Source organism: Brachionichthys hirsutus, unplaced genomic scaffold (assembly GCF_040956055.1).
Source record: "Brachionichthys hirsutus isolate HB-005 unplaced genomic scaffold, CSIRO-AGI_Bhir_v1 contig_696, whole genome shotgun sequence".
In the NCBI taxonomy this organism is placed as follows: Eukaryota; Metazoa; Chordata; class Actinopteri; order Lophiiformes; family Brachionichthyidae; genus Brachionichthys; species Brachionichthys hirsutus.
Window position 1 is genome coordinate 172720 of NW_027180387.1, and position 19058 is coordinate 191777.

At 40.4% G+C, this 19058-nt stretch overlaps 1 protein-coding gene across 1 annotated transcript in view; it reads right to left on the minus strand.

Annotated features, from left to right (window-relative positions):
* The window catches only part of LOC137914434 (importin-11-like), a 63673-nt gene that overhangs the window by 25009 nt on the left and 19606 nt on the right, over positions 1 to 19058 (minus strand). The window contains exons 13-22 of the mRNA XM_068757984.1: positions 18612 to 18702; positions 17782 to 17829; positions 16385 to 16490; positions 10620 to 10746; positions 8032 to 8065; positions 7789 to 7829; positions 7579 to 7695; positions 7264 to 7377; positions 3506 to 3621; positions 2768 to 2844 (exon numbers count right to left, since the gene is read on the minus strand). Coding sequence (XP_068614085.1) covers positions 2768 to 2844; positions 3506 to 3621; positions 7264 to 7377; positions 7579 to 7695; positions 7789 to 7829; positions 8032 to 8065; positions 10620 to 10746; positions 16385 to 16490; positions 17782 to 17829; positions 18612 to 18702 — 871 coding nt within the window. The remainder of the gene's footprint in view (positions 1 to 2767; positions 2845 to 3505; positions 3622 to 7263; positions 7378 to 7578; positions 7696 to 7788; positions 7830 to 8031; positions 8066 to 10619; positions 10747 to 16384; positions 16491 to 17781; positions 17830 to 18611; positions 18703 to 19058) is intronic.

Here is a 19058-nt window from a genome sequence, read left to right on the forward strand (position 1 = left end):
ACTAAATTGCCCGTAGGTGTAGGTGTGAGTGTGTGTGTGGCTGGTTGTCTGTCTCTGTGTTGCCCTGCGATGAACTGGCGGCTTGTCCAGGGTGTCCCCTGCCTCTCGCCCATTGACTGCTGGGATTGGCTCCAGCTTGGGCCGCGACCCGATAGCGGAATAAGCGGTTAGAAAATGACATGGCATTCAAAGGGCTGCATTTTGCTTTCATCAGACCAGATGCGGATTGTCAGGACAGTGTTTACAGCAGGGGTGGGCAAACATTTTGACTCGCGGGCCACAATAGGTTCTAAAATTTGACAGAGGGGCCGGACCAAGAACAGATGGATGGAGTATCTGTGTGAGCTAATATAAATGACACATGAAAGCTATTGCATTAAAGGATTTGGCCTTTTACAGGTAGCATTACAGGGAAAAGGTAAAATGAATAAGGTTTAATTATAATACAATTTTATTTAATGATATAATTTGGACAAGTTTGGCGGGCCGGATTAAAAAGACCAACGGGCCGCATGTGGCCCCCGGGCCTGGGTTTGCCCATGCCTGGTTTACACTGACAAACCCACATAGTAAGCAAATTATGTGCTTTAAATGTGCAAAACTAACCGGAATATTTGTTTTATTTTTGATTAGCATTTAACAGACAGGCTCCACTCATGTGTTTGAACTCCGAAAATCCGTTTGACTCCCGAGGTATTATAAAACTAATTGTTTTTGTTCGGAAACCGAGTTGTTCCACTACACGTTTGTTTCCAGATTTACCAAGATATCTGTGATTGTAGGATCACGTTAGACGTTGAATTACAAGGGAAATCAGAATCAGTTGTGTTGGAATTTAAAACAAAAACAAAACAGATCCCACAGCCAAAAAACAAAAAACAAACCAATTTACTACAAAATAAAACAAAGCAAAGTGGCTAATTATCTTATTTGACAAGGTCAAGTCTATTAATTTATTACATTTGTATGCAAAAACAATTTAACGACAAAATTATTCATATAGTCACCAATTAACCTGAAATTAATCACCGCAGCGCTAATTTGAAACTCTGTTACAGATCGGAGATAAACACCGTCTGTCATCCGTCAAATGGGGAGTTATCTTTCACTTCCTTCAATCCAGCTGTTTGGGTGTTTTTTTTCTCCTTCAATCTTAAAATCTCGTTCCATTTTGACCTCACCTTCTTTGAGGCAGCAGCCATACACCGGTGACTTTACCAGATGCACTAAATCTAACAGCTCTCCATTAATCACGCTGAGGCAATGAGGATAGATGCGCTCTTAGTTTTACTGACAGACTAAGAGTTAAATTATTATGTGTCAACTACTACTGCACACATAAGGCTCAGCTTCCTTGGTCACAGAAAGAGAAACAGACTCCACATACCGTAATCAAATCGAAAATAAAAGGTTTGGCATTTTGCCAGTGCTGGGCTCCTTTATGCCTTTGTGCGAAGGATTCCGTGTTGGTCACTGGTCTCAAACTGGTTGTGTTACTCTGTAAAAGCCTCTCTAATGTCTTGCTTTCCCTGTTGAATACAAGATAAGAGTAAAAACAGCCCCTTTCATCTTTCTATCCATACAGGTCTAGGTTCCTCTGACTAAACGTCTGCTATAAACCCTTTTTGTCACTTTGATTTTCCTTTCATTAACGAAAAAAAAAAGAAATAATTTACATCCCTAACCTCCGTGCTCTTTAAATTCTTCCTCCGTCATTGACTCCATCTTTGACCATCTGCTTGAAATCTTTACGCGTATGTCTAATGAATTCCCACACACCATATGTGATTAAACATTCCAGGGAGCCAATCGGGTGTTCATATTAGTCCGTCTCACTAATTATGTGCAGAGGCATCAAATCAATACTGTTCCCCATCACACTGAAGGCTATAAACACACACACACACACTTTGGCGAGTGTCCCATGTCCCACTGCTCCCAGGCCTGTGATAAATCATCCAGTCAGTTCTATTCAATGTGCCACCAGTCACAGCTGCCTACAGATGCACAATATTGGCCCTGGTGCCTTGAGGTAACTGCAAAGCCACGAGTGTACTTTTGCATGCAACATGAGCCTGCAGGGATAAAACTATGAAAATAAAATCGATGTCCATCAACTTTGTCTTCCCAATGTCTACATTTCCTTGTTATTTAAAGTGTTTCAGCGCAACGCTGTTGTTCTTTGTGCTTTTCATCACACAGACCGATTGGTGTGATGTATCTTCTGCTAATCTCTGCATTCAAACACACACCTTCATTGCAAAAGGCCATTATTTGACCTCATGCTAACCAAACTATTGTTTAAAATGTGAATTGTCAGTGAATGATGGCTCTCATGAAATAACTGTTTGAGTACAATCCTAAGAGTCACAATGCACAGGCTTTGTGCCAATAAAGAGCCAGATGTCTCACAATTTCATTTAAATAAATAAATCCAGAACAAAAAACCAGTAGGAACTGTGTTTTTTTTGTCCTGATGAAAGAAGGGACTTGAATCTTTCATTTGGTAGGTTCGGTGTTTGCATAGTCATATTACATAATATTCTGTGGGCAAAATGAGCGAAAACTGCTGGAACTGAATGCGTTAAAAAGCTTCAGCAACATTTACCTTTACACCCAAACAATACCTGAGAAATGAAAGTGTCTTTACCTTACCACTATTTTACATAATAATGCCAGTAACGACAAAGTTAATGATAATGAAAAAAGCCTAAACTTACACAAACTAATAGCAATAGAGATCAGCGAAGGTTTTATACCTGCTTACCAAACAAAGGGGACATATTTTGGAAAATTCTGAGCAGCTCTGGGGTTATGGCTGGACAGTTCTCCAAAGTCACCAACCTGTATGGAGATAGAGAGGGATGGAGGAGAGCAGACAGACAGTAGAAATGGGCATAAATGGATAAAAGCAGATTTACAACATTAGTGTAATAAGTATTGGGCGGGAATCAAGCGGATTAAGAGGCAGAACAGAAACATGGGACTGTGGCTTTAAGCTACAAGTTTCGACAGAACTTAAAATGAGGCAGTAAAAGAGAAAAAGGAAGGATTAAAAAGAAAGGCGATGATCGTTATAAGCATCCGGTTTTGTATCGGACTCTTTGTGGCTTTAAGGTGGCACGTGGCCAGAACTGTGTTATAAAACGATGCATTTTGCGCTACATGAATTACCCAGAATGTCAACACCCACCGTGCGACTGTCTATAACTTAATTAAAACAAGATGTCACTTCTCACTCATTTGCCACTACTTAATTGCAAATAGTTAGCATTTAATTATCATACATGTGTAAACCCCTGTAGATAGAGCTTCAAGTACTTCAAGGATCTGATCAGCGGGAAAAAAAGACATTTATTAGTAACAGCATACATGCGCAGATGTGCATGTGAGGGAGAGAATGAGATCACCACATGCTTCATAAATATCAGCTTGACGGAGGAATTTTATAGCTTACACGTAGTGTATACGTGTGTGTGTGTGTGTGTAGAACATGTGTACATACCAAAGCTCCAGTCCATCCTCGAGCAAATACACATGTGGCGGCTGGGAAACATCGGTACTCAGCTGGATGACGGGAAGAAGGAAGGGGTATAGATTTTTACTCTCTGCCCCGAGGCCCTGTGGAAACAGAGTCAATGTCAGATTGGGGAACCTGATAATGCAAACGGACCGCTGTTAAGGACGTCCTTTCTTGTGCTTTAGCTTAGCGTCGTGATCTGTGAGCACCATTTGATCAAAGACTTGTGGAAACTAAAAGACAGCAGCGCTTTAACTCATCGCTTCCCACCAACGTGTAACTTTATCATAGCATGCTGTTCCACCAACCACCAAATAAATTTTTTGGTTTTTCCACAGGTCACATATAGCTGCGCGAGGAAGTAATATGATTGGTGCAGTTGGCCAAGCACTGGATATTCCATATCGGCTGCTGCTGTTTAACATTAGCTTCATCACCCAATGGGTTATACACATGCATTTTTGATAAAATTTTCAGACAGCAGACTTGTTTGTGGTTTTCGTTTCAAGGCTGTGACCTTTTCCATATGGATGAGATTATATGGAATTTCTTCAGAAGCAAATGTTCATGTTTTTTGTATATTATGGTAGTTTGTGGTCCTCCACTGGTGTCACTGTTCAGCACTTGTGCGTGTAAGATTAGAAGTTCGAGTCTGGCTGAATAAATATTTCACTCCATTTCAAGCTGCTGCCACTTGTAGCAGGAAGTGTTAAGATGCAGTGTTTCTTTTGCAAGCAACTGTAGAATGGACAAATGTATTGGGCTTGGCAATTGTTTGCTCATGGAGGGGACGTTGGGTCCATTACAATGCACACATGCTCTAAAGCACTTTGAGACAAATCATGCAATAACAGGGCTCTATCTAAATATAATTAGATAAGACTGAATTCACAATAAACCCCACCATTTACTAGTTCTGACTTCACTGTGGTTACTGTAACAGATTAACACAGACAGGAACTAGAGAGAAGTAACTCTCCATCCAAGAAGAGTGCAGACCTCTAAAGCATCCCAGATAACTATAAAAGCACTCAGAGGGCACAGACCTCCGCCAAGCAGCTCATTCCCCTCCTAATTGGATTTACGCCATCCACATGGTGATCTGGATCATCACCATTTTACAAGATATGATTTTTTTAAAGAACCTCCATTTAAAGTAAATGGGAAAATTTCTTTTTTTTATATCCAAACAAGTATCCGGATCGCTCTCAAGTTAGACTAAGACCCATCATCAAAAAACTTTCCCCATTAAAATCCATCCAGCAGTTGTTCCGTAATCCTGCAAACAAACAGATAAACACTGTCAAAAATAACCTCCTTGGCGGAGGTAATTACTCCGACAAAACACTCAACGCAGTGTGACTGTTAGAAAAATCAGAGACATCCGCAACTGAAAAAGATGAAAGAGCAGGGAGGTTAAAAGATAATTAGAACAGTCATAGCTGGAAGTTCTCCATCAAATCAAACAGCCGAAGATACGAATGGAAAGACCTGTCGTTACACTTACTATCACATCATGCTATAAGAAACTTTAATACAGCTAAACAAATATTAACCCAACCAGTGGTCTAAACATGGCGTCATAAAGGACACCATGTTTATGGATGCAAAACATGCAGAAATCATTAACATTATTTGAATTAATATCTGGGGATGGGCCTCTGTACTTGGGAAATGGCTCTAGGACAACTGTAGGATTTCTTTCACCTTTATTTAACCAGGTAGGTCAATTAAAGAGCCAGTTCGTATTTACACTGACGACCTCTCATTCATACACTTTTATGATACAATGCAGGCAGGGTGGATGAAATGTCTTGACTAACGGCACAACGGTGAGAATGACGGGGATGGAGAGGGATTCGAACCGCCAACCTTGATTATTGGACAACCTGCTCTACCGTCTAAGCCACAGCTGCCCCAAAAGGATCCAAGTCAATATCCATGCGACGGTCATGCACATTATAATCATTTGACGTAAGGGATTGAACTCATCCATAGGATGAAATTCTATTAAGAGGACATGAAACAAACCCATTTGTGGCTGATGGAGTAGACGTTGGTATGTCTCTAAGGAAAGGAAGGGAAATGACCAGTCATCCTGACCTCTATAGCACCCCATGGCTTTTAAGTAATGGAGGATCGAGCTCAAGGACAGTCCTGCTGAGAACACATCCCCAGGCCAAAACACCTCTTTAAATGCAACTCACACAATGACACAGTGGTAGATGTCTCAGAAAAACAGATTTCAGTCCATCCATCCACTCAGCTGCACCACCTCGAAATATAAACTAGAAATTTGCCCAGTATTGCTTTTTTCCCCCCAAATGGCCATTTACATTTTGGATTTTGTATGCAATGGCTTTCTATTGTTCTTACCTCTATCTGTACCTCTCGCACAACAACATGCACAAAACTATATCAATATGGCGAACACGAAAGGCAGTTCATACCGTTTCAAAAGACAAAATCAAATCACACTTTTTATATTTTATACATTAAAATAAATAAAAATCCACACATCTAAGCCCTCTGTGCAGTAAACCTGCAGTTTTCCCAGATGTGTAATTGTGCTACTCTGTTAAAGACTGTCCCCATCACTAAATGTTTCATCTCCCACTGTGAAGTGATGCATCAGCAGCCCCGCGAGGAGTTTGCATCTTTCTGCAGACTGAGCCAAGCTGCTGCGACACTGTCGAGGAATAGAGACGTTCTTGTTAACTGAAGTTAACAGAAAACCTTCAGTTGATCTTGAGATAAACAGTTGAAAACAAAATATTATCTAAGTGGTCAAAGAAACACAAACAGCCGCTGGCATAGCTAAAAATCTCTTTTCTTGGTAAACACTTTAATCTGGTGTTAAAACGTGTGTAATTACGTTGGCAAATCAATAAGGAATGATGATAAGCTGGGAAATAAAGACAATTCCTCTCTTGTGGCTGCTTTAGCCAGCAAAAGCTACAACTTCAAGTGAGGAGGGATTTTTTCACCCACAGCAACACGTGGATGGGCCAGTAACACCACATTTGCTGCCAGATCGAGTTCAAAACACCACCTGTCCACACTGCAGAACCTGGTAATGCCCCTCTTAATGGGCAATAAACATAATAAACTTTGAATGAAATGAGCTCAACCTACTGAACCATTAAATCAGTTAAGCCTCAGTATTATTCTCTGCAACAGACCTTCACAGATGATTGGAAGCGAAAAATACGAAAAAGCGATTTAACCATACTTTGTGGTTTCCGGTCCATGGCAATTCTACTGATTAATTTTTGGTAAAAAGGTGTTTCCTTTGTTCAGCGAAGGAAAAAGCAAAACAGCAGCTGTATTCATCTTTACCTGCATGGGGCGCCAGTGTTAGGCAGACATAATTGTTTTGGCCAGAAGGAACCAACAGTTTGGCAAGTCACGCAATGATCAGTTTGTTCTCTGGAAAATCTACAGCTTGTGCCAATTTCTTTTGACATATTTAAAATGTAGTTAAAAATGATGCTTCACTTCTGCAAGAAAAAAGAAACACTGACTTTCCAAGTTATGCTTGGATAAAAAAAACATTTACACACATGAATAATATCTTCCTTGTTATACATGACAACCCACAAACATTGCAAGTGGTGGATTTTGTTTATTTATCCCCAATGTTTTCTGCTAAGATTATAAAAACAAAAATAATATATTTTGTTAAACCAATCCCAAGCGCGACAGGTAGCAGCCCTGAATAAAGAGAAGGGGCTGCACCATACCTGTACTAGGCGGATAAACGCGGTAAGAATAGCACATCGGAGCATGTTGTGCTCTTCAGACTGCTTCCAGAGCAGGGGCAGATACTGAACCAGACAGCCTACATAGGGCCGGATCTGAAACAGATCACACAGAAAACAATATAAAATGCACTGTATAGTAATAGAATATAATAGAATCCAACAATCTAAACCTGTCCGTTAAAGTCCGTGATTCGAGTTTGTGCAGCGACACATAGACACGACTTCACTTTACAATCTATAAGAAAAGTGTTGAATGATTATCAAGACATATTTGTTTGATATCTAAAACCTCACCTGGATGTTTACCCTCTCAATGACACAGGAGATGACATGGAGCACCTGCATTTTGGTGTCGCACTCAGTCACCTGTTGCAACAACTGGAAAAGCAGCCCGAATATTGACTCAAGGTACTGGTGAGAGATGGAGAGGGAAAATCGAGCTAAATCACACTGGGCACTGTACTAAAAGCACATGCATGAATTTCCAGTGATAAAAGCACTCACAGGAAGGAACTGCTCTGTTCGGAACTCAAAGTCGTCCACAGGTGGTCACAAGTTAAGGGTGTATTCATAAAGGTATGGTTTTTAGCATTGCTATCGAGCTTTACAACATTAAGGACTGGAAGCTGTTATGCTGTGATATGAAGTGAGATTTCAATCAAGAGCAAAGTAAGAAATTCAATGGATTTCTTGTTATGACCCGTTTGAAAAATCAGCATAAATACTAGCTTCATTGAGGAAGGATATTGAGCTTCAGGGTTGTTGCCGTCTCAATCCGAACCTTCGAGGGAAAAAAAGAGTTTATTTTGAAAAAGCATGAAAAAATAAGGCATTTAATATGTATACATACTTTTAATATGTCATAAAAGTACCGGTATGTGGATTGTTTGAAAGTACTTCCAAGTAAAATATTATCGGCAGTGTAAGAGGAATATAGAAACAGTAAATAACAGCTACACCTGGACGTACAGCAGAATTATCAAGCACATTACCGGTACTATAGTTCCATTTTTCATTATTAGCTGTATCATAAAAACAACAAGGCACTAAACACTCCGTACAAATGTGCACTGAGGTGTACATATCCACCAGGGAGAAAATTATTTGACAAGAGGAGATTAAAGAACAAAAACACAACAAGGGGAAGAAGAGTGGCTCGATTACAGCTGGCCCTTTTCACATCAAATTTAAAGCACAAAAGCCTCTATGGGGCAATAACACAGCGAGTTTGGGCATGTGCAGTATTTACACCATTGTACTGCATTGTATGTACACTATATATTTGTTATTTACAGCTATATTATTTCCTTTTTGGGGGCTTTAACTTTCTTAAATTTTCCCAATAATTCCATAATTAGGTTATCGGGTCTTTTTATGAATCCAGGCAACTCGACGTAGATTACCGTAATATTGTTTTTTGTCGTATACCTTGCATTGCACCTAAAGATACGCTTTTGTAAATCAAACAAATGTATAAGCTGAGCGGAATCTCAGTTCATAGATGAGGTATTTTCAAAAATGTTCCTAAAATAAATTTTTCAAATGAGAAGCAAGATTTCAATAAACACTTGATGAAGTTTCCTGATTTCATTTTTAGGCTGCATGATGACGACATTTATACTTTCTATGGCCCATGTGTTTATGAGGCACTTAAAAACAGACTATACAGACAGTACTAATTTCTCTTGTGGCACCATTATTAGATGTTGAGACCAGATAATAAAAAAGGCCGACTTTTCCATGGAATAAGGTGCAACATGGATCTATTTGTCACATCAGCATCATTAGCTGCACAATCTCAAATGTTAAAACTGCAGTTTGCTGATTTCAGCACTGTGAACAGTGTACCCCATTGTAGAGGTGGAGATATGGCATCAGCAAGTATTAGGCTACAGACAGTGACCACAGGTGCATTTTACTGACATCTGAATAAACAGAGATACAGAGAGTCAAGAGGAGAGGACTGACATCAGCCAAATCTAATTTAATGAGGAAAGATAATTTAGCTTTTTGTTATTAAGGCTCCAAGCAATGAATTTATCTTTCTAGAGTCATCTGATTAGTACCTTCTATAATGCGTATTGAACTAGAAAGCAATCAGTGTGCATACCCCCCACCAACCCCTCTATCAGTACAGTCTGGATTTTCTTGATGAGAAGATCGTCTCATCCACAGCCACCTCTTCTGCTTTGCACACAGCAAGCCTATCCCAGCTTGTTGTGTGCCAGAGGCGGTGTACACCTTGCACGTGTCGCCAGCCACAGAGATACAACCATTCCACACACACACACACACACACACACACTCATACTCTATGGATAATTTGGAATGATCAATTAACCTAAATTGCATGTTTTTGGCGGTAGAAGGAAAACGGGAGAAAACCTATGCGGACATACAAACTCAGCACAAATAGGAATCAAACCTGACAGTGCTAACCACTACACCACCATGCCGCCCAGTCCTGTTCCAAATGTATGAAATAAATGGATGACCTCACCTGCACCCCATGTACCGGTAACTGATTACCACCTACTTCTGGTCTCATATTCATAATTTCCTCACCCTTACACAATACATCAAGAAACCAGTATGACCATAAACCTCAATCTCTTACTGGAGGAATTAAAATAGTGGACAAAAAGAGAGTATTTCTTTTTTAATAAAACAAATACAAGGAACAGTTTATTTGGGCACAGGCACTGATTTGAAACTGAAATTAAAACCCATTTAACCAGCATGCATTAAACAACGGTACTCTTTTCTCATTTGACAGATTTTCCAATAATTTTCCAATAAGGAAGGCAGCTCGTCTCCTGCTTCTCACATCATCAATAAGTACCTCAGAATACGACAAATCAAGCCTTGTGTGACTGAGCTAGTACTTGATCACTGCACAAATCACTAAGTCACTCTTGTGGATAACTCCTTGTAAAATGCAGAGACTGAAATGTCAGAGATAAAGTATCACCTTTTTATCCATCAGATATAGTAATAGCTGCTTTTCTACCAACAGGAGTTGTTTAGGCCACAGCCAACATTTTAAAGGGAAAAATAAAATGAACTGCTTCTCCATTTTACCAAATTACCCTAGAAAAACCAACTCTCCAAATATACATTGAGAATCAAACAACTTCCCCCTGGCGCCTCACTAAATATTGTGGTTTTGTGTGCAGAACACTGGCAGCATAATAGCTGTGCTGCCATGCTGCGTTTGTGGAGCTGACTCTGCACATTCACAAATAACCCCTTTCAGTCACTGTGAGTCTTGGGTTTTCTGAGGAAGTTGAAAATCCAGTTATAATAAAAGGACTTTGGGTCTGCAACTGCCTTACCACCAAGTCCGGATCCTGCATCAGGCTCAGGATGACTTCGTAGAGTAAAGGCCGAAGGTCAGATTTAAACTTGACGGAAATCCACTGTCCTATCAGCCAGATGACACGTCTGCGGATCAACTTGTACCTGGACAATGGGTGAGAGGAGGGAGCACATATGCGTTACAGTATTTACAATAGAATAGAAATAGAAAGCCTTTATTGTAGCAGGTACACAATGAAATTAGGAGCCCTGCTCCGTCTTTATCTCTCTCCTCCAGCGCATATCACAATTCACACAAAAAAAGGACAATCTAATCCCAATGTAGCTACAGCACTTGCTTCTACTAAAAAAACAACTGGGCCAGTGATTTAAATGATGAGATTGGTGTTCGATTGTAATCAAATGAGTCATAAGAAGTGACAATATGTGTAGTTTTACTGTCCTATTGCTATTCAAACTAAAATTAATCCAGCCCTCTTTCTGACAGTACGCATTTCATCGTGCAAACATATTCCACTGTATTTAAGTCCCCAGAGAAACAGAGAGTAACAGACGGCGAGATTATTCACATTACTTAGTTTTAGTAGAATACTACATGAAGAAAGTGGCTGTTAAGAACGAGCCAGTCAATTATCAATCTTTGTTCAAATATGTAAGTAAAGAGAGGAACATGGTGACCAGTGGCGAAAAATAAAAGTTAAAAAAGGGAAGGATGTTCACACTTCCACACGGCTGAGCGGTGTGTGATATGAATCAAAACCTTTGATAAAGTTAGACCAGGCAGGTAAGTGTCCCTTAGCAACTGCCCTTGTTTGTGTCTGAGGCAAAATCTGTCTGTGAGGAGAGCCTTTGACAGAAGTTGATGGGAGGGGGAGGGGGGGGGGGGTGGAGGAAAGGAGAAATGAGACTACAAGAGCAGGCTGGAGGGGTCACACTCTTGTTGGCGTCCTGTCAGATATCCCACAGGGAGCCAGAGAGTATAGTCTGGGACACAAGCCAGAAGATGCAAAACAATAGCACAACTCGGGACTTGAAGGTAGCAACACAAAAACAAAAAACAATGTGTGTGTGTGAATGGGGGGGGGGCAAGGAACAGGCTTGCTTGTATAATAGTTTTCTTAATTACAGGTATTACTTTTTTTAAATTAAGTGCAAAGTTTGAAATTTGACCATCACCAACAGCAAACTTGATGCCATCTCGTTATCTTAAAAGCACAAGATGGAACTTAAGAGACCTGGGCTGAACCTCAAAGCCAGTGGAGCACGGAGAACCAAGTGGCCTCCAATTACTTTTGAAGGCAAACAAAGGCCAGACCAATCTGACTTTCAACAAGTTTTATGGAGGCATCAACGTATGGAATGGGTCCAACACGGCAGAGCTGTGATGCCAGTGCCAGCAGACAATGGCCACCGGCAAATTACCCAAGCTCTCTCTACACTGAGGTTCCAAACAACAGCTTGGCAGCAATATACTGGCACTCAGATAACAAGACAGCAATATCACAAATAAATAATCCAATTACAGATAATTATCTGTTGCCAAATTAAAGCTTGATGAAAGAACTCTGCAGGGCAGTTGATGTTTGATTTACCGATCTTCGATACACGGTGCATAGACAGCAACCGGAAAATATGTTGAAGATTTTACGGGCTTGAGCACATGCAAAATGAATCCTGACAATAGTGAGAATTATTCCCGACATCATAATCCATGCAGATTATTATTCATTCATGGCATCATCTGAAGTGACAAAGAGATTGGTGTTTCCAAGTCTATGTATGCAACATAAGATAGCGGTGCAAGGGTGCATGTCTGTGACTGACAAATACAGATTATCTGTTTCAGATGGGGAGACAGCAGCTTGTTTGGTCTATTATTAGTATGCTGGCAATGTGTAAGGAAAGGATGGAAAAGTGGGCAGGAAGGCAGATGGACAGGCGGGTCGACGGGGGGTCAAAGGTTGAGCATGAGTCATTCAAAGAAAACCTGCTCGTCTTTCTGGCTACCGTACGGTCAATCATGGACAGAAGTCAAATTAAAAACAGAATCCAAATCAGCTTTATTGATACGATATAAATCACTGTTCTGCTGCTTCTAGTCATTTTTCCATTTTAGGGTGTAAAGTATGTAGCGGGATTACGGGCAAACTGCTAGAAATAGAAGAAGAAAATCCCTATCACCAAGGGACAGAGTCCTTTAAAAGAGGGACCGACTTTATTCATAAACTCCACTCAATAGGTCAAGCGAAATAAACACAAGGTAAATATGTCAAAGTGTTTCCATGGTGGCCGAGTCTGACAGCAGAATGAACACACTCTGTATCGGTATCTTACTGTTTGTTTAGGTCTGTCGACTCTGAGTTGATACGGGGAGGAGGTTGCCTCCGAGTAGGAGTCCTGCTTTTTTTTTTTTCCCCGCTCATGTCTTGTGTGTATCTGTGCCATCAACCGCAATAACCCGCCACAGCTAAGAAAGCTGCTTTTGTTCAAGGCAGAGAATTTGACAGCCAGTCAGAATGTGCATTTTCCAGTGAGTGCCCAAGTACGACTGCTTGTGTAATCATCATTCCAAAAAGTGGCAGCCAACTGATTTGTAAAAGCCGCTTACTGGTCGCCTGAGGCTCAGCCGCCGGTTGAAATCACACAAGAGCTTTGCTGACAGATAGTGTTATGATGAGTGTTGTTGCTTCTTATTACGTGTTACAAACAGACCTAGGTAAGGCTCACACTCACAAAACCTAACCTCGGGATGCGATCACTGAAGTCCGACAGGGAAATAATGACATTTACCAGATGGACTAGAGAAGTAGCGAGGTATTATGGTGCACTATGCTGTTTAGAAATTGTGACGTATGATCTTTAATGTCATCAATAATGCAGATGTTCCTCCTTCCATTTGACTGTAGACTGATTTTCACGCAGCTTAAAAATAACACTTTCACACAAAATGTTGTTGGTCGATTTCGGCTGAGCATTCGATGCAACCTCCCAGATGAAAGTGGTTTTTGAGTAGCACACAAACGTGGATATTGGATTCCCCTACAAACAGACCACAGATATGTGGTCACCCCTCACACATGGAGATCAATGCAGCCTCACGGGGACCGTGTGCCCGGTTCCCTACTGTTGACACGGAACACCCGCAGCTGGAAATCCAGATCGAGAGAACATTTACTCAAAGAAAAGCAGATAATTGGTCAGATCATGCAACTAGAGTTTATTATCTGCTGTGAAGAGGTAAGGCTTTTTCCTTTTATTGCATCTCTCTTCTAAGAATATTGTAGATGTTTAGTACAGTATTGTTCTTGAAATTGTAAATCAAGATCCGAATAAGCAAGAGTATTAATCATTTCAACAGCCAACAGCCAGACATCCAGGCAGAGCGGCATGATGAGGGAATTCTCTGGTTACAGCAACAAATGAAACACCAGTGTGTGAGCCAGAAAACGTGCTTCGAGTGCGGCTCCTGGCAGAATTCAGTAAAGGAACCGTCACACTGTTCCAATACACATTTCTGCCGTGTCACTTGTGTTTTACCTGCTCCGATCAGAAACTGGTCTCTGTGTGGTTCTGTCCAAAAGGTCAACACACACCGTTGGTTCCCACCGTGCAAAGAAGTTAATAAAATGATCGACAAGACAGGAGAAGTGTGAGGCAGGAAGAATGAATTAGTGGTATTAGTCTTCAAGTACCAGAGGAAGAAGCCCTTGAACAAAACAGATCAGTCAAGGCAGCTGACACAGGCCATTAAAAGTAACCATGAGCATTTAGTATAACAGTTAATGGACCCACAATTCCCTGTTACAATCCACCTGAATGCCTTTTGGAGTTGAGAGCAGCGCTGGCAGAGAGAATGGTTCACCTCGACAACCTGAGCAGCTGGCGGAAACATGTCGTCTGCACAGTCAGCCCAGATGCTACGACACTAGCACAAAGTATGGAAGTAGGATCTTTTTTACTTTTTGCTGTTGAATGAATAAAATATATGCAGTCCAATCCAACAACATATAAAACTGCACTGCACAAAAATTATTTTAAATAGAGACAGTGACATTAAATGGGTTGTTTTAGTGGTTTGATGCTTTATTAAACCGTTTTGGAGACAATATCCACGGATAAATTAGGACACTGTGGAATAGGGGACTTGCTAGGAAATCGCTGATGTATTTAGTTGGGGGACGAAGATGCATCGTGTCGAGATCAACAACAGGAACATCAACAGCACTTTAAATGGTCTGTCTTCCTCCACCTGAAGTCTGTGAATGCATGTCAAAACTTTGGATGACTTTCTAAACTTAATTAGCTCAGCAGGTATATTTCTCCAACATGAACATTCCTTTGACTAATGCATTCCAGTGGGCGTTGAAAATGATATAGAATTGTGACGGGAGATAAAACATGATGACATACCGACCGCGTGGATGAAGGCATAATTAGGCAAAGATGCATTCAGCCAAGTCTGAGATCATATGTACACTGACACAGACAGGAGGAAAAACAGCAAGCCGCTAATTGCCCCTTTAAATGATATCATTAAAAGTGATGATTCTGTAACATCCGTAGTGAATCCACATTCCCATCGCATACGCCTCTTCAAAAGACTGTGGGAACGTCTCAAAATCAGACAAACACAGCCGGACTCAGCACAGAAAAATCAATGGGAGTTGAAAAGTTTATCTCCTGCAATTTATATAATCAGCCTTGACTTTAAAGCTCAAAGTAAAGCTAAATCCTCTTAGCACCAAGCAGTAGGTTATAATCTATGGAGCTCTGCACTTAAAGAACATGATTTGGCATATAGATTCAGGGGAATTACTATTTCTCCTTTCACATTTCCCTAAAGACAAACTCTTCCATTGAATGACATCCTTTTTTAAACATCAATATAACAAGGAGGTTTTATTTTAAACGCATCTGTAAATGTAATTTCTTCTAAACGCTTATTGGAGTAGTTCTACTTCAGGATTTGCATTTAATAAGCAAAGAAACTAAATAAAGGAACTCCCATCACACATTTTAAAGCAGAGGAAGAAGCTAAAGCGACAGAGCCAGGGCATTCTTTGTTAGTGGGAGGCCGGTTAATACATCAGCTATAGTCACGCACCACTATTTTATGATAAGGCCCAATGTGCATCCTTAATTTTGCCTATTTATGAATTAATTCTGTTCAAATCGAAAAATGTTCACGCATCAAAAGGAGTGTCATAGTTGTGTGAAGCAAACGTACGTACAAAAAATAAAAACAAAAAATAGATGCCCCAGGAAAAAAGTGGAGGGGTTATTCACACCTGCACTATGTGGAAAAAGAGTCCACGTGATCATCACTCTGACGACATCAGCCGCCTGAGTGGCCGACCTTTGGAGTGCCGCAGGGGTTCCTCTTTTGATCATCTTGGGGTCGATGTGTGCCGGGCACTTCCTCTTCCTATCACTCTCACCGGCTGTGCTTTCCCAACCTCACCTCTCGCCTTAACTTTCCAAATGCTTTCATCTGTAAGATAACTGCTTATTGCTACCGCACGTGTTTTACATTTTTAAACAGCCTGTTTGAACAACTCTGGTGGTGAATATCTGGGCAGAGGTTAATACCTGTAGTCAGTCCATTCACCACCACTCACATCTTAAACCGAGCCTGCTTCAGCATGGGGCTCTCCAAACATTCATTCACATGCTGATGCTATTTTGTCCACTTTGAGCAGGTAATTTGGGATTCTGTAGTTTGTATACTTCACAACACTGTAAAACGTTAAATAAAGAAAACCGTGTCACACTCAGACGTTACCTGTGATGGCCGACTTGTAGCTCGTTAAGAAGCTGATTCTTGAACCACTGGTCAAAATCCACGTTGTCAAACAGTTCATAGGCCGCCAGTCCAACTGCATTGTATGCTGCACACAAAGCATCACAATCATATATATATATATATATATATAACAATAGTAGAACATCAGATTTACAGGATTGCAAATGCTAAACCGTAAAAAAATTATCTGCAGTGACTAGTAAGAGTACTTAACTTTATGAAAGGAAGTAAACGCATACAACAGTTTATGCATTTTAAAGATACCTACTCTGCATTCAATCACAAGTCGGAAGTAGACGACCGTATAAATAAATAAAAAAACGAACCAGTGAATGACTAGTGTGTGTTGTTCATTAAATATCCAACCACTGCCGTGAATATTAAGGATCAGAATGATCCTTTACTAGAAACTCACGTGAGCCGGGAACTCAGGCAGAACACATTAATTTGCTTGTCTGTAACATTGCTATATTGTGATATTGCTCATGAAAACTGAATGGACTTCAGCGCTTGTTCCAGTTTTCAGCTCACTGAAGCAAGTGCAGCAATATAATTGCTGGATTAGAGCCAAATATATAATAATATAGCACATCCATTGTACAGCAGTATAATTAAAATCTTGCTCTATAATTGCATCATCGTAATTATTACCTTCGCAAATGAGGTTGTCACCTATACCGCCAAATGGTAGGCTGGCCGGTTGGAAGGATTACGTGAAAACCAAAAGGGCAGTTTCCCGTGAAATTCAGACAGACTGAGCATGGGGCAGAACAAATCCATTAAACTTTGGATCGTGGTAATGGATGGATCCAGAATTGTCTTTCCATGTTCCTTAACGATGCCGAGAAGGTCATTTTTCAACATTTCTCTTCAACTTTACGGCAGGCTGGTGCCAACAGATTGTTTCGTCTTGGCATAAGGTGCTATGACCCATTCCTGTTGACTGATTTATTTGCATGAACAAAAACATTCTCTAATTAAGTGCTTCTTCGGCTCTTCAGCCAACTCTCGCGTCCAAAATGATTAGCCACTGCTGCAGCCACAGTAGAGCGTCATCATTCAGTGAAGACTGCCATATGTCAACCCTGTTAACAGACTGAAATCTCAACAGCCATCTACCTTCAACAGAGGCCTACTAAGCAAGCAATTACAACTGTGATTTATGCCATAAAAACAACAAAGTAGGAAGTAATGATCTACCAAAGAAGAATAAATCCTGAAAGGTAAGAGTAAAGTGTGTCAAAAATAAATGTGAACTGGCTTCAGACAGTAGTATAACAAGAAAAATAGTGATTCAACGCATACATAATATGCCATTTTTTGTGTGATTAACATCAATGTGTAATTTAAAGTACGGTAGATGTCAATGCTCTCACCAGCATCTTTTATAAGTAACTGAACGGGGTCCTCCACATTGGTTGGACCTGTAGAGACAAACAACCAGGGTGTAAATGGCTGCATTTGGATGATAACAGTCACAAGAATGTGTGTTACAGTTTACGTTCAAGCATTCTCCAAAAATGAAAGGACAAGCAGGGTTTGGTAACAGTAAAGCCAGTAACCACGATTTAAGATAGCTGAACACTTAAAATATGCCTCCAAAGAATAAGTCTCATCTCGGTCATTCATCTGGTCTGTTCTTTCATTTTTTATTAGCCATGGAGTCCCCAAGTCTCAATCGATAGCTGGCTGGCTGTTCAACCACAGAATTACCTAATCTGGCATCAGCTTTGCTCTGGAAGAACTCGTTTCAACTTTTGACTTGCTTTGTAGAAAGCGCTTGAGAGAAAAGCTGAACTGGACTAAATAATTTCTTGAACTGTGGCACTAATTGAGCCATAGAGGAAGAACGTAGTACCGGTACCGTAAATAATGTAAGTTCATATTGGGCATACTGTGATTGTTTAAACAGTGGAGTGAAAGTGTTTTTTAATCATTTCAAATGTATATATTACATTCTTACTTCTTTTCTTTCAAGGAATGCGGATTTATATAACGTGAAATAGAAAGGAAAGTATGAAGAAAATCCTAATTTAGATAAAACATTTCAGAACAGGCCATCAACCAAATGTCAAAAAATTATGTTGAGGGAGAAGGGGGGCAGTCGCCATTACGGGATGTTTAATTCCTAATTTTTGCTTTAAGAATGAGCAGAGTAGAGTACGCTAGAGGTATGTTATACTTCCTGTATTGAGATTTAACTGACCCTGGAGATTCTGAACCATTTCCAGCAGCACCGGCGTCAGCGTCTGGCTGTAGTTGTGGAAGATATCCAGGAACAACACTTCGGTACAAGGCTAAAACAAATGGGCACACCAGAGGAAACAGTTAATTGGTGGAATAGATGGTCGTACACTGTGATAAAGAGTCACCACATTCATTTGTTTTTCTCCTGCTATCAACAGCATTTCCTGTTCAGCAGCCTGCTCTGTTGTTTGGCACTGAGTGCTGTTGAGAGGAAATACCAAGGGAATAAATTACATTAGTTCATGCTCTCTGAAAACAAAAAATGGATGCACACACAAATGGGCATGTGTACAAAAACACATGAACTTTCTACCACCCACTTTCTGCTGTTGATTGGTCATTGGGTTTACCTGTCACAAAAAAGCCAATAGAAAATAAGGTGTTAAAATCAGATACCATAAAGTAA